The sequence below is a fragment of the Lampetra fluviatilis genome, chromosome 44 (assembly GCF_964198595.1).
Source record: "Lampetra fluviatilis chromosome 44, kcLamFluv1.1, whole genome shotgun sequence".
Classification (NCBI taxonomy): Eukaryota; Metazoa; Chordata; class Hyperoartia; order Petromyzontiformes; family Petromyzontidae; genus Lampetra; species Lampetra fluviatilis.
Window position 1 is genome coordinate 9048543 of NC_136318.1, and position 13919 is coordinate 9062461.

A 13919-nucleotide genomic window follows, 5' to 3' on the forward strand; every position below is an offset into this window, starting at 1 on the left:
GTGAATGTTTAGACAATTCCGTACTGGACGGATAGCAGCAACTTCAACGTCCAAAACAAACGGTCATTCATCATCCATCCGCTGCATCTTCACGGTCTCACGATGCCGCGCTCAATCCTCCCTCGTTGTACGCGAGCTGATTTAATCGCTCCATCTCCCGCAATGTCGTCACCGTTCCAGTCTCGTCCTTCGACCGTCAACCCTTCTCGCCGTCACGCGCAAACTTCGGTCGCCCTCGCAGCAGCGGCTTTTGGCTAAGCCATCGAACATCGCGCGCTTTCAGATGCGCTTCTGCGACCGTCTGGAATGCCCTTCCTTTATTAGGAAGCAGCTGGGAGCTATGCATTTTTTAATAATCTACATTCAAAAAACTAATTTCTTTAGAACTGCTTCTTGTGTTTAGTTTGTTGTCGTTCCCCCACAGTTGGCTACGGACGGTGCGAAGTAGTTCAACACACACGCATACATCGCTGACGTGTGTTTTGTTGCTTGATCCGAGTGTTCCTCCTCCTGCCTCTCAGAATGTGCCACCTCTCCATGACACTTTGCACACTCTTTACGCTGATCAGATTTTGTTCCTTTTGTCTTGCTCGGTGTGCCGATGTTTCTCCCCCCCCCCCCGCCCCCCACCACCACCCCCGTACATCATTTAGCTGGCTGTATGCACAGATTGAAAACTCCCTCGTCTTGAGGCACGTCTGAATACTCTTCTTTTTCATCGTCAAATTCACGGGCAGAATAGAACCAAAAAAAAAACCAGTCCAATACGAAGTGGAACGAACGAAGGTCCTCTGGACACTGCTGGTTATGAGCGTCGTTTGACCGTACTTCCCGGCGCTGGTCAGTGCGGGTTGGTGTGAGGATGGAAAGGGGGCAAGGCCAGTTCACGCATCACTCGTCGCTGAGAATAACAATCGGCGGTAGCGTCCACTACATCCAAATAGCTGTTGTACCTCCTGAGCATCGTTCATTCAGTGCGAGATGAACGTATTTCACTGGCGTGAGAATCGGTCCTGTTTCAAATAGCGAACATTGTATTGGTGTCAAGCCTGCTGCTGCTACTAAGCAACGCAAACACAACACCCCTCCCCCACACCCCCCCCCATGCCCCACCACACTCCGGTCTCGCACCACCGCCGCTGGTCAGTCTCGCACCGCCCGCTGACCACTCGCACGCAACACTGCCCCATCTCCAACCCAGAGGAAAGGGCTGCTACACCCACGCGCAGAGCCTCATTCGGACGTCTCGCGAGGCCAGCGGATTGCGGGTTTGTTTCTGGCTCGCCGGGAGAGCACCAGTGGGGGGAGAAAAAGAAAGGACAAATAAACAACCCGTACCGTGAGGTGCCCCTGCGCTGGCACATGCAGCCGACGTGCCAGCAGGAAAAGGCGCAATTGGATGTGTGCCGCTGCGGTCCGATGGTCACTCACTAGGCGGCCGAGTCGTTGAGCTGGTACTCGCGAGAGCGGCGGAAGCAGGCCTGCACGCCGCTGTCGGACCACAGCCGCTTGATGACCTCCGAGAGGTCGGGGGTCATGACGCCCTCCTCGGCCACTCCGGCCAGCACGAACAGTTGCCGCGCGTCCTCCTGCACACCAGCGTTCATTCCATTCCGTGAGATCTCAGTCACGAGGCATTTTGTTCTGGTATTTTTATTTTATTTTACTCAATTATTATGAGCAGATGAGAATCTGTAGGTGTGACGATCACTTCAGACTGCCCACAAAACACTGAGGGCACGGCTGCAGTATGAACGGACAAAATTAATGAGTCTGAATAATGACGCAGATGCCGATAAATTACCTTTGAATAGAGACTACTGCAGTGAACTGACGAATTCCAAGAATGGGGATTTGCTATGTATGTTTATTAATTATTCATCATGTTCACTGACTAGCTAACCTGATAATTACGGACCATACTAAGGGAATCAGTATGTAAAAACCACAGACTCAGACGAGACAAAATTCCACAGGTTGTTGACAACAACTGGACAAGGACTATGACTATAAGACACAATGCTGACTAAATGAACACTGCCGTGAGCATACACACGCAGAAGGCTCAGAGGTGCCAAGTCGGCCGTGGAAATTCCACATTCCCACGAAGTTTTAATGCGTTTTAGCCACCCAGAGAAGTGATAGGCGGAGATGAACATCCACCTGAATTTGAACTTGGGACACTCATACCAAGTGACCGCTGCTGATATCCCTGACAGCAGCGAGTCAAGGGACTTTTTTTCTCACAGCGCCGGCCAGCCAGATGTTTGGCCAAAAAGTGTGTGACGGAAACGAAATTAACCGGCTGCAGCTCCAGCAAATTCACGTTCCAATGAATTAGTCGTCCTTCAATTTTGCAGCGTTGTGACAGCGTCAAGCTTTTTACACCGCTGCACGGTGGAAGCCCGGCTTTGCTTCGCAATCACGGGCACAATATGTCCCGCATTACCGATTTAGCCGACAGGTCAACGACACTGCCTCTACCAACTGACATCATTACGCAAGTGGCATTGCGCCGAGATAGCGCATGTCCACTCTTTGCCCTGGCCAGCCTAAATCCACGCAGCTACCCAGCTGTGCCGGGGGACCCGATGGCTCCCCGCCGGGGCACACGCAAGGGTGCCGAACGGGAGACAAAGGGTCGAGGCCGCAGCCCTGCAAGCTGCTCGCTCGCGTCACTGCCGGCGGATTGGGCCTGCGCTTGGAAGGAGTTGCCCCTCTTCGGGGTGTTTGCCCTTGCAGACTGCGCAGAAGTCTTTGGAAGAGGCCGAGTATCCACTTTGTGCTCCCACGGCACTCGGCCCGACCGGCCCGATTGACTAACTGCGGTGTATTTATACTGCTGGTGGACAGAAGCGAGGGGATTGTCAAGCAACTTGCTCCGCTGCTTCCACTGCCGTCGTGCCAGGAGAGTGAATGGAGCTGGCGACCTCTGGATCGCAAGTCCAGTTTCTATCCCTTACACCACGGCAGCATGGGCAGAGTTGGCCCTTCATAGGGCCAATTATATTTATTTGATGATACCGAATTGGCGGTGGTGCACAAGCACAAATAACAACAAACTCAAAAGCTTTGGCAATAATACTCACTGCCATTAACCATAAAATATTGATTTGTGTTTTTTTCCTTTATCAAGCAGCTTCTTTGCACGTATGTTGAATTTCTTTTGCAACGCACGTAGGCAACCGTGTTAATCGGAGGTATGGGGGGGGGAGTGACAGCAAACTAAACACAAAGATCAGTTCCAAAGGAATGAGTTTTCAATATAGATTTAAAGTGCATAGCTCCGGTGGCGTCCTTTTCTTCCACATCCTCGACTGGCCTTGGCTGCACTGCTCAACCAAGGTGGTCACACTTTGCGAGGATGCTTGAGAATAGGATGCACGTGGAGAAAAAAAACACATGAAGCGAGAATTTGTGAAAAAAATAATGGAAATCCGGAGAATGGGTGGGAATGCTCCGCACGGCGCAAGGGGAGGATGAAGACGATGATCCGTCTGGACGGCCAATATCGAATATCGGACAGGATGGAAGCCGTCTCGGTTGAAAGAGGCAACAACGAATATAGAGAAGTGTTGTGGACCACTGCAAGGGGATATCGGTGAAAAGGAACAACCGTGTCATGCCCCAGTGGCTCAAAAGCCTAAGGGACAGGGAGAAGAATAATGCTGGCTTTATCCAGATGGAGGAAGGTGGCAACGTATTCCAGACAAGTTGTGCGAGGCTCGCGGTGAGCTCAATTGTTGCGCCCGCTCGCGCTTGGAGAAAACATCGAAAGGCAGCAGCAGGGCAAGCGGCAGACAAGGGCGGACGCTGTGACCGTGCGCGACCTCGAGGCGTGGACCCAGCCCAGCACCAGGGAACGACGATCGCGGGGGCCTGTAGCCGACCTCTGAACCCGGAGGTCACGCCGATGGATTGAAGAACTTCTTTGGCACCATGGGCAGCAATTTATAGTTCTGTGCCGAGCCTGGTAACATTGTACCGAGGCTATAGCTAGTGTCTTTGGCAGGTAAGGGTTGGTGGATCACGCAGAGTTTACTCCCAAGCCCCGCTTCTTTGCGAGTTGGCAGATGCCAGCAAATCGTTTCATGAGCCCATACGTGTTGACCGTTGAGTGTTATCCATTTATATTTGTGGGTTCGTGCTCTTGTAATGACATCTATTGGTTTGATTTGTCACGTGAGAAATGCCTCTCTATATATGCTGCCTATGATCGAATTTATTTCACGCACCAACTGTTTCGTCCGAACTACGAAGACAAGCAGGGCCAGATCGCACACCGTCTAGGAATACCACGTGTCAGGGCCTTTGGTTGGGAGGTGACTAAGGAGATGGCAGTACTGGACATATGTGACAAAGAGCTTAACAGCTCATCGGATTCCTCCAGTACAAATACATATTCGGATTCTGTTCCGATTCTCATTCAGTACGGCAATGGTTTAAATGTATGTATGTTCAACTTCTTTGGCACCATACATAGTCAACCGTGCTGATCGGTGGTGCGGGAGAAGGACATAAAACGAAACACAAAAAGGCAGTTTTAAAGAAATCTGACTTTTGCAGAGATTTGAGTGCGATCTGTTCCCGTGGGTTCTCCCTCCAGGTTCTCTGGTTAATAATTATAATCGGGCATCAGCGCACGGCAGTTTCTCATCCCTGCTTCGGGAATGCAAGCGTGAAGAGAGAAATGAAGGCGGGCGTGACGTCGGGAAATAATGAAATAAATAAATGAACAACATCCATCATTACCTATCCTCGCCCGCTGTTATGCACGTTCAGACGCGACTATTCGCCGCAGCGAAAGTGATGCCGCTGTTGAGCGTTAAAGTTGTCACACCTAATTGCTCTGAGCGTGCAATTTAAGTCACATAAAGTCATTTATTGCCATTGGAAACGCACGGAAAAATGTGTTTAAAAAAAACATTACTATAAAATCGCACAATCTGTGCGATTTGCATCCAATTACTTAACCGTCACAAACAGTCATAACACAACCATCGAATCAGACTATTCGGCAGTTCGCTATGCCGCGTATAATTTTTTAAGGATAAACGTTTCGTTTTAATGGGCAGCGCATTACGCTGAGCGCGGGGAGGAATTTGCAGTGACAAGGTGAGTTCGGCGCTTTGCGCGGCGGAAATGTCACTGCTTGTTGAAGCTAAGCGCACGGTATTGTCGCCGAGGTAGCTGCAGCTTACACTGAGCAACGTGAGCCCATTTCCCAGGACGACGACGGCTGCTGTCAAAACGACGCTTTGAAAATCGGACCTAGATGTGAAATCTTGGATGATATGAAACATTAAACTTTTTTTTGTGATGGTCCGAAAACGTGGCTTCACAACAATCAGAATCTGAATATGTATTTATACTGCAGGAGGAATCGGATGAGCTATACTGTAGATCCTCTTTTTCACATATGTCCAGTAGTTCACGGATGCCCAGTCGTTATTCGCTGAGCCACTCTCTACAGAAAGCATTGCTCTCGGGCCGGAATTCTTCCCCATGGATATTTTACGGGTTGCAAATTACCAGAAGGTGGCACATGGTTAGAGGTAACCACTGGATGTGGTCTGCGGGGTGTGATGCCCTGGTTACATTACTCTGCGAAAGGTCCGAGAATGGATGCTTTCTGCATCTCATAAGGTGATGCCGACAGAACAATCTTGATAATTTAACAAGGGTAGAGGTGCAGCCCAGCTCTAGAGAGCACCGCCTGAAAGGAATTCTTGGCCTACTCTTCCACGCTGACCAGACCCCAATTCACCCCACCCCACGTGAACTGCCAATCAACTGCCGTGTACTCCCTCGTACCACTGGGCGAACAGAGGCGGAGGATTTAATCAACTTGCACCATTGTTTAAACTGCCACGCCAGCGGTTTAGAATCGCACCGGCAATTTCTTTATCACAAGTCCGGTGTGCTAACCATTGCATCACTATGCATCCCAACTGGGATAAAATCGTCGACACAATGACAACTTTCCCGTATTCATACACGTCATATATTTATGTTTGTTAAATGGCGGGAGGCCACGGGACGTCAAGCACGGGCGGTTACTTGCCGCTCTGGAAACGTCTCCAAAGTCGATTTTGAGCTTCCCCATCGCTCGGATGATGGCGATGATGGACTGAATGGCGTTGCTGAACACGACCGCCGTGTACTGCTTGCACTCGTCCTCCGAGTAGCCGTCCTCGTGGATGATCCTGCGAGGAGGCAACAAGTTAGGAAATCGTCTCTCGCCAGGGGCGTCCGGGCCAAGCAGCGCAGCGGCAAATTGCGCTGGGGAATTGAGTCAGCCGCTCCTCGTGACAGCGGAAGGGGCGCAGAGCCCACGTGAAAAAACGGGCACAGAGCCCAGGTGGCAAATGGGCCACAGTGCCCACGTGGCAACGAGCGTGGGGCGCGTCGCTGCCACTGCGGTGGTGGCGGTGGCGGTGGCTCTTTGTGCCAATGCAGACGCGGTCAGCCGGCCCCGTGTGGCAGGCTGTGTGCCTACTCTACGATAGTTTGCACAGAGCAGGCCCAGGTGAATGGCTACAAGGGTTTATTCATAAAAAAAACTTTTGTAACTCTCGTAACCTTAAAACCTGCACTACTCTGCAAAGAATGTCTACGGAGCACACGCGCGCGTGGTGACCCCTACGCCTACGCCAAATCGCAAGCGCCCTAATCCCCGCGTTTGTTGTGCACTTTAACAACGCACACAAACACAGAAGCCACGCGTGAGACGTGGCCTGTAAGCCGCCAGTGTTGTGCCACGGTGGCGAGGTGTTAACAAGCTCGCCTGGTATACAGGAGGTCGTGGGTTCAATCCCGACCCTGGCCCCTGAATATTTGGAGTTTGCATGTTCTCTCTCCCCATGGTCACGATGGCTTTTCTCCAGGTCCTCCGGTGTTTCCCTCCACATTTAGAATCATGCGTGTAGAGTATTTGGCGGCTGTAAATGTCCACGTCATAAGCTACTTCGTTGAGCTATCATTTGTGGCCAGGTCGCTTCTGAAATAGTCGCATAGCGCAGTGGGGGCCTTGCCTGGTAAAATAAAAAAAATAGTTGAAATCGTTGTCTAGGTTTGTTTCACGTAGGAAAACCGCATCGTAATCTTCTGCTGCCCAGCAACCTATTTTAACGTCAAAAACACAGATAAACCACGGTCGTCTGCGCCCCTTCAATGAAGGAGGAATAGCAAAAACTACACCAACTTGTTCTCCTTGAAGCCCTCCACACCTCAATATTGGCATTGAGCTCCTGGGCACATTGACCATCACACGCAAGACTGGAATGTCAAGAGGATGACGTGTAATAAAAAGACAATTACACTTATAACTGGGGAATGGTGGCACAACGGTTAGCGTGCTGTGCTTAAGTACACAAGAGAACCGAGTTTGATTCCCGATCATGGCTAATATCGGTGATATCCCAACTAGTCTTGGGCCACCCCATTCACCAACCCGCACTGACTGGCGTGGTGGAGTATGGTCAAGAAAACCCCCCTTATGACTGACATGGAGTCAGAAGTCTTCCATCCAGCAAGCTTTGTTACGTGGAACATGATACAATCATTGCACATGGAACAATAATGAAATATGTATTCTCTTCTTTACCAATTCTTCATAAAGAATTCTAATGATATATGTGTCGTCGTTAACTTTTCTTATGCAGCATAATGTGGAGAGGATTACGATTAAAGTTGCGTATGCTGGCACTTACTTCATCTGCTTGACTATGGTGCTCTTCCCCGACTCGCCAGCCCCTGCAAAGACAAACAAAAGCACTTATTGAATGGCTTTGCAAAGATGACACCCGCAACCCTGGGGATTTACGCACAGAATGCACAAGAATGACGAGGGAGGTTTCAAGTCATTCCACCGCACTCATGCTCGCATGAAATAATTCTCACGAAGATTTGCATACAGCTGATACAAAGACAGCATTTAAATGTTTAGCAATGTTTCGCCTTAAGCGTAATGTGATTTGTTTACACTGGAAAGCCTCGCTGGATCTTAAGACTTTCTTTTCAGGAGAGTCATGCCACATTGGGGATGTCTGGCCATGAGTTCCATTTCATGAGAGTCTGGCTTCTTGTTGGAGAAAACAGAACAACCCTGCCCCCCCCCCCTAGAAAATTGAGCATTTGGAGGCAAGGGTTGGTAGGATCGCACGAATTTGCAAAACTCCCAAATCCACTGGGGTTGCGATGGAATACAGAAAGCAGATTGCATCCATCTGTGCGGATTTTTTTGTCACGGGTCATCCCCCCTCCCTCGATACACGCGTCAGCATGAAGGAAGGGGCAACACCGCCATGCCTCGGCTCTGTGACGTCGCTCGGTCAGGGCTCCGTGCCGAGTGGCATTCCACCAGCGGTGCACAACAGCTCCTCATGGGCCCTGCTGGTCCACATTCAGCACGACAAAACAACATCGCCCTTTCTTTCTTTTTTAGAATGTTTTCATCGCGTTGCTAACCGAGGCAACGTTTCAAATATCACCCTTTACAGGGTTCACAACTCTGTTGCCTTCTCGGGATTGTTGGCTAAACGATCAATTATTCACCATCCAACCGACGAACTGCAAAGTAACATTTTATAGCGCATGGCGTTGTGCAATATCGGCTTGTGCCGCAGTTCGGCGTTCATTCCACTTCCCGGACATTCATTTTGGCATAAGCTAGGAATAAAATGTGACTCGCCCAGAGGATAAATGCGTTCATTACCTTGCATTTGCTTGCAAGCACACTCTGTCCTTAGACACTGCAGGTGAGCGTTTACATTGGTATCAAGCTGTTGCATCCATTAAGTTGTTTTTCATTTTCGTCTCCAATTTGTTAAGCATTTGGAAAATTTTCCATCCACCGCATTGTATTACACGGAACGTCAACTGTTGAGTCGGAAACCTCCCAATAGAAAGTTTCTGTTTTTGTAAAAACAAATAATTTCTCCGAAGAGCCATCAGTCTATGCCAAGTATGCATAGCTTTCACCACTGGCATCATGCGGACATTAAGGGAGAGTACATTACAGTCCTGCTTTGGTGTAATGGCTCACGCGCTGGACGTGCAATCCACGCTGTGGAAGAAACGTGGGGCAAGTTTTTTTTACTTCCCCCCCTGATTATTTCCCCGCCTCTGTCCACCAAGAAGTATCAATGGGTCCGCGAGGCGGTTATTAGGCAGGTCACGTGTGGTGGGATAAAGTGTGGGTACTTCCATCTCTTGCCAGATGTGTTTATCCAGCATGGTAAAATAGGTCAAATACCTCAAATAGAACCTAAAATACCTATTTCCACCTCCATGTGGCGATGGCTCTTTCCAGCTCTCTCCGAGCTTACATTTGCAAGCAAAATTCTTACATTGACATGCTAATCTCTCACAATACAATGGCCACCCCCAAAGCTTCGTTTCTGAGTTACATTCACTAACACAGCAACCGTTAGCTGTGTTAGTTAATGGCGGCTTGCTCTTTGATTGGTGTAGACCAGGGGTCGGCAACCTACGGCTCCGGAGCCGCATGCGGCTCTTTACGGGCTGCTTCTTGACGATATGTACGTATGTACATAGATGCATTGCGGCTCTTGAAATACTGAATTTTGTACCGAATTGGAAAGAAATGGCTCTTCTTGTTATTTTGGTTGCCGACCCCTGGTGTAGACCTGCTGCCGGGTATGGAGACCTCTCCCACATTAACATTAGCTGCCCCGCCCATCTCTAAACCTTTATAAACAGCTCTTTGATTGGCGTAGACCTACTGCAGGTTACGAAGACCTCTCCTACATTAACGTTAGCTGCCCCGCCCATCTCATAACCTTTATAAACAGCTCTTTGATTGGCGTAGACCTACGGCAGGTTACGGAGACCTCTCCTACATTAACATCAGCTGCCCCGCCAATCTATAAACAGCCTGCCTCAGCAGCTTTCCCCCTCTTTTGTCACCTGATGACGATTGCTTGTGTTGCGATCGAAACGTCATGTTGTGATTATTTTCAAAAACAAATTCTATCTACGTGGCTTTACCGAAAGACCCAAAGAATATGAGTTCCTGCAGACACGAAATCTTTGAGTCAAGATTTAGGTGCAACTCCCCCTCCGGAGAAGCTCTCTGGAGCTCCCTCGAGCGGAGGCCCTTCCCACACGAGTGGCGTGAGCGGGCAAACAGCAGGGCTGCGCTTTTGCCTTTTACGTTTCAATGTACCCTTGTTGGCACTTTAATGCGAGAAACCTGACGATGTGTTTTAAGTAACGTGAAATGAAACAGCAATTTATATGCAAGGATCCACGGTGTACTTTCACCGCCATCGTCAAGGGGCACGGGCGGTGGGAGCCGGAATTAATGTATTCGTGTGAAGTTGCGTAACCACATCGGCGCTGGCCACCTTAGAAGGGGATTGTGTTCACAGCTCCAGGAATGCTAATCACGTGCGTGAGAGCCCCTCGCACATTTTCCAGCAAATGTCGAGAGTAAAACGCCCGTCCGTCACTTTAAAAGGCAACGTTTTTAATCTCGCCCTAATCCTTACCAAGCTCCGCTGCGAACAATCGCTCGTTCTTAAGCGCTTGAACGGATAATTGTATTTATTGGAACGTTGTCAAGCACAAGTAACCAAATGTATCGTCCACCGTCTACTCTGCTGCACGCTGACGATAGCAACAACTTGGTGGAAGACAACAGTGCTTGTCGAAGGAATACTTGCCCCCTGTCATAGGAATGTGGAATTGCCACCACTGTCTCAGGCCTGTACATGGGAGATGAGGGAGGGCTTTTCCATGCTCATTAAGTCTGGCGAAGGTGGTTCACGAGAGCGCTGTGTCACCCATTCCTGCATCACGTCCACTGTGTGTATGTACGTTGAACTTCTTTCGCACCGTACGTAGCCAACCGTGATCGTCGGAGGTGCGGGGCAGACGGCTGTGATATATACACGATACTATGCAAGGAATTTCACACGGCTTTTTATACTCCTAAAATCACAACCAACCGAAACAATAAATATAATCCCTTTATAAGTCACGCACGCGGGGGTTAAACACGTGACAGTGGTAGAGCCCTTGGTTCACGAAGCAAAGCTTTCAATGTTTGGCCAATTCGTTTGCGGTAGAGTAATTAAATCAATAGATGTTCATAATCAGGTAAGTGCTATTTCAAAACAATAACTGCATACAAATGACGTACATTGTTGTTTCTTCTCGTTCTTCAAAAAGCATACCCACTAAACGCACATTCATCTTCATCTGCAATACTAATTACGGTGCCCTTAACCCAGGAAGGCCTCGCTGAGTCTCAGGACTATTTTTCAGGAGGGTCGTGCATTGGGAATATTTGTCCCCATTCCATGAAGGAGTGCTTGACTTGTGGGCATGAACCGAAATACCGGGTGAAATCTCCCGGATAAGAGGGAGTGACGCTTGAAGCTCCAACACAGACAGGTAAAAGCAAAACGTGCAGTGCCATCCCCTCGTCACCTGGCAGGCAAAGCCCACAACACCTGGGATTACCAGGCAGACACCCATCCAAGTCCTAACCAGGCCTAAATCCGTTTAGCTTCCGAGATCAAGGAGAATTTAAGGGTGGATTATTCGTCGGAAAAAAAATCATGGAGACTGAACAGGGCCACTGTGATTGTTACTGTTGTGTTCACACTTAGACGCAGAAAGGAACACTTAAACCCATTGGTAAAGACTGTACTCACACAGAGACGCTTTATTTTTAGGCGTTGAATGTCACTAATGATGCACTTCCACTCGCCCCAACGTGGACAATGAGCCCTATGTGATAAAACGGCCAACGCATCCTGTGGCGTGCGGATAAATAGTTCCAGCTCACAGGAAGTTTCTCAGCGTGAGGCGACAGCAAATCTACTCCAGGCGTCTATCCCACTCCTCCCACCGCCTCCACCACGACTGTCATCGTAAAACGCGTCCACACGGCTCGACGAAATAGCCATCTGCTCAGGTTCCACTTTGAAGTGAATTTCATTGGAAGCTTAAGCCGATGTCGTGCTTCGGAGTCGTTCGCACCGAATCCGTGGTCGTTAGGGAGGCTGGCTTTGCCTCGTGACACTGTGGGTCCACACATCTTTGACATGTGTGTATGAGTGTAAATATATTCATGCAAATGACACATGTCCTTGTCTGTTTACATACGAGGGCAACGATCACCCTGAATCACATTTCACTGTTTCTGGAACTCAAGCTTACGATGCAGTGTTTCTTTTTTCCTTAAAGTAATTCGTCCGAGTCAACTCTATTGACAGGAAATGTATTTTATTTAATATTCGATGTATGTTAATGAAGTATTTCCGAATTCTTCTGCGAAATGTGGTTGTTTTTGCCCTGATTTTTATTCGTGTTTTAGTTGTTCTCATTTCTATTTCGAACATTTTCTACTTCATGAGATTGCTTTTATTGATTTTGGTGATCCAGGTCACCCCTTTCAAAATTAGACTTTCGTACTGGTCTCTTGAGTACTCACCTGGTCAATCTAAATAAACCCGAGCGTGAAGACGCCACATTCAGTGGCAGTTATTATCCCTTTAGATAGAGGCAGCAATTGCCTTAAGAAGAAACGCGACTTGTCAAGGACACTGGCAACATTGAATCACTGCAACAAATCGAGCCTCTAATGCAAAGTTCTTGAGTAACGTCACGGACAGAGCTAAATGGAAGCCAACGACCACCGCCGTCTTTGATAAATGACACGGGCATTGAACACCTCAAGCGTGCGCCGTTGCCTCAATCGTTACCCCGTTCAAAAAAAAGAACGCGAAAAGCATTTGAAGAATTACAGACCCATTCGCTTCTAGCCACGTACCGTATATAAACAGTTGACGGAGATAGTGGAGCCGATTACTGGACACTTTGGAGGCCAATCGACCATGAAAGCTGGATTTTTATACGGAAATGTTTTTTTTCGAACATTGGCCACAAACGCAGGGTAGGATTTGCCACGCACTACAAATGGTACAGGCACAGGCCCAGGAATTGCTCGGTCGCGCCACTGCGAGCCGAAGGGCCTCGCACGGCACGAGAGGGAGCTCCAGAGAGCCCCACGAGAGAGAGTATTTTTGGCCTACTCTTCCGCACTGACCAGACGTCTTGGAAGAGGTGGGAGTACTCACACTTTACACCAACCGCACGCGACACTGCCGATTGACCGACTGTGGTGCGCACAATTGTGCCGCCCGGGTGATTTTGTAGCTGGAGATTGCGCTTCACACTCTGGGGCGCCCTGCAGAAAAGTGGGGCATTTTAAATAACGCTTCGGAAAGCGTGGTTTTTGACACGAGCAGTTTCACGTTTGCGGACACGAATGTAAAACGTGGCTATCGAAACAGAGAGAGTGTCCGATACAAGAGCGTCGAAACGCTCTCAAAGATCACGACTTCATCGCGGCAAAGCCCACCGATGCCGCCGCGCCTCGCCAAGGCTCGCCGTCCCTTCCTCTGGCAGAACCGGCGCAGCTCCTGCACAGCAGACTTCTAAAAGCTCCTCAGTGGGCATCTAGCAAATCCATAGGGGTGGTGTGCACCCGAGTGGCACAGCGTGGGAGGACACGGTGATGCTGGTTTTGTCCGTCGATCTCTCTGACCCTCTTCTCTCTGTTCCGAAGAAGGGCCGTCTGGAACGCTCCTCCAACTGATTTCTTTAAAATTTCTTTATGTGTTTAGTATGTTGTCCCCCCCCCCCGCCCCGCACCTCTGATTAGCACGGTTGCCTACGTACGGTGCGAAATAAGTTTAACATACGTGCATATTGCCCAAAAACTGCAATCATTCTTCAGCTGTAATATCCAGGGGGCCACATAATAAATTTACCCTGTGCCGACGGGACACGTGCTGTCACACATCGCACGAACAGACGCCGCTAATCTGCACCACTTGTCCAGGTTTTCTCATCTCTCTCGTGGGTTATCTCACTTTCATCTC

The 13919-nt window shown here is 49.2% G+C and overlaps 1 protein-coding gene across 1 annotated transcript in view; it reads right to left on the reverse strand.

The window, feature by feature from the left end:
• The window catches only part of LOC144947360 (guanine nucleotide-binding protein G(i) subunit alpha-1), a 72416-nt gene that overhangs the window by 22164 nt on the left and 36333 nt on the right, over positions 1 to 13919 (reverse strand). The window contains exons 2-4 of the mRNA XM_078876638.1: positions 7713 to 7755; positions 6065 to 6206; positions 1432 to 1589 (exon numbers count right to left, since the gene is read on the reverse strand). Coding sequence (XP_078732764.1) covers positions 1432 to 1589; positions 6065 to 6206; positions 7713 to 7755 — 343 coding nt within the window. The remainder of the gene's footprint in view (positions 1 to 1431; positions 1590 to 6064; positions 6207 to 7712; positions 7756 to 13919) is intronic.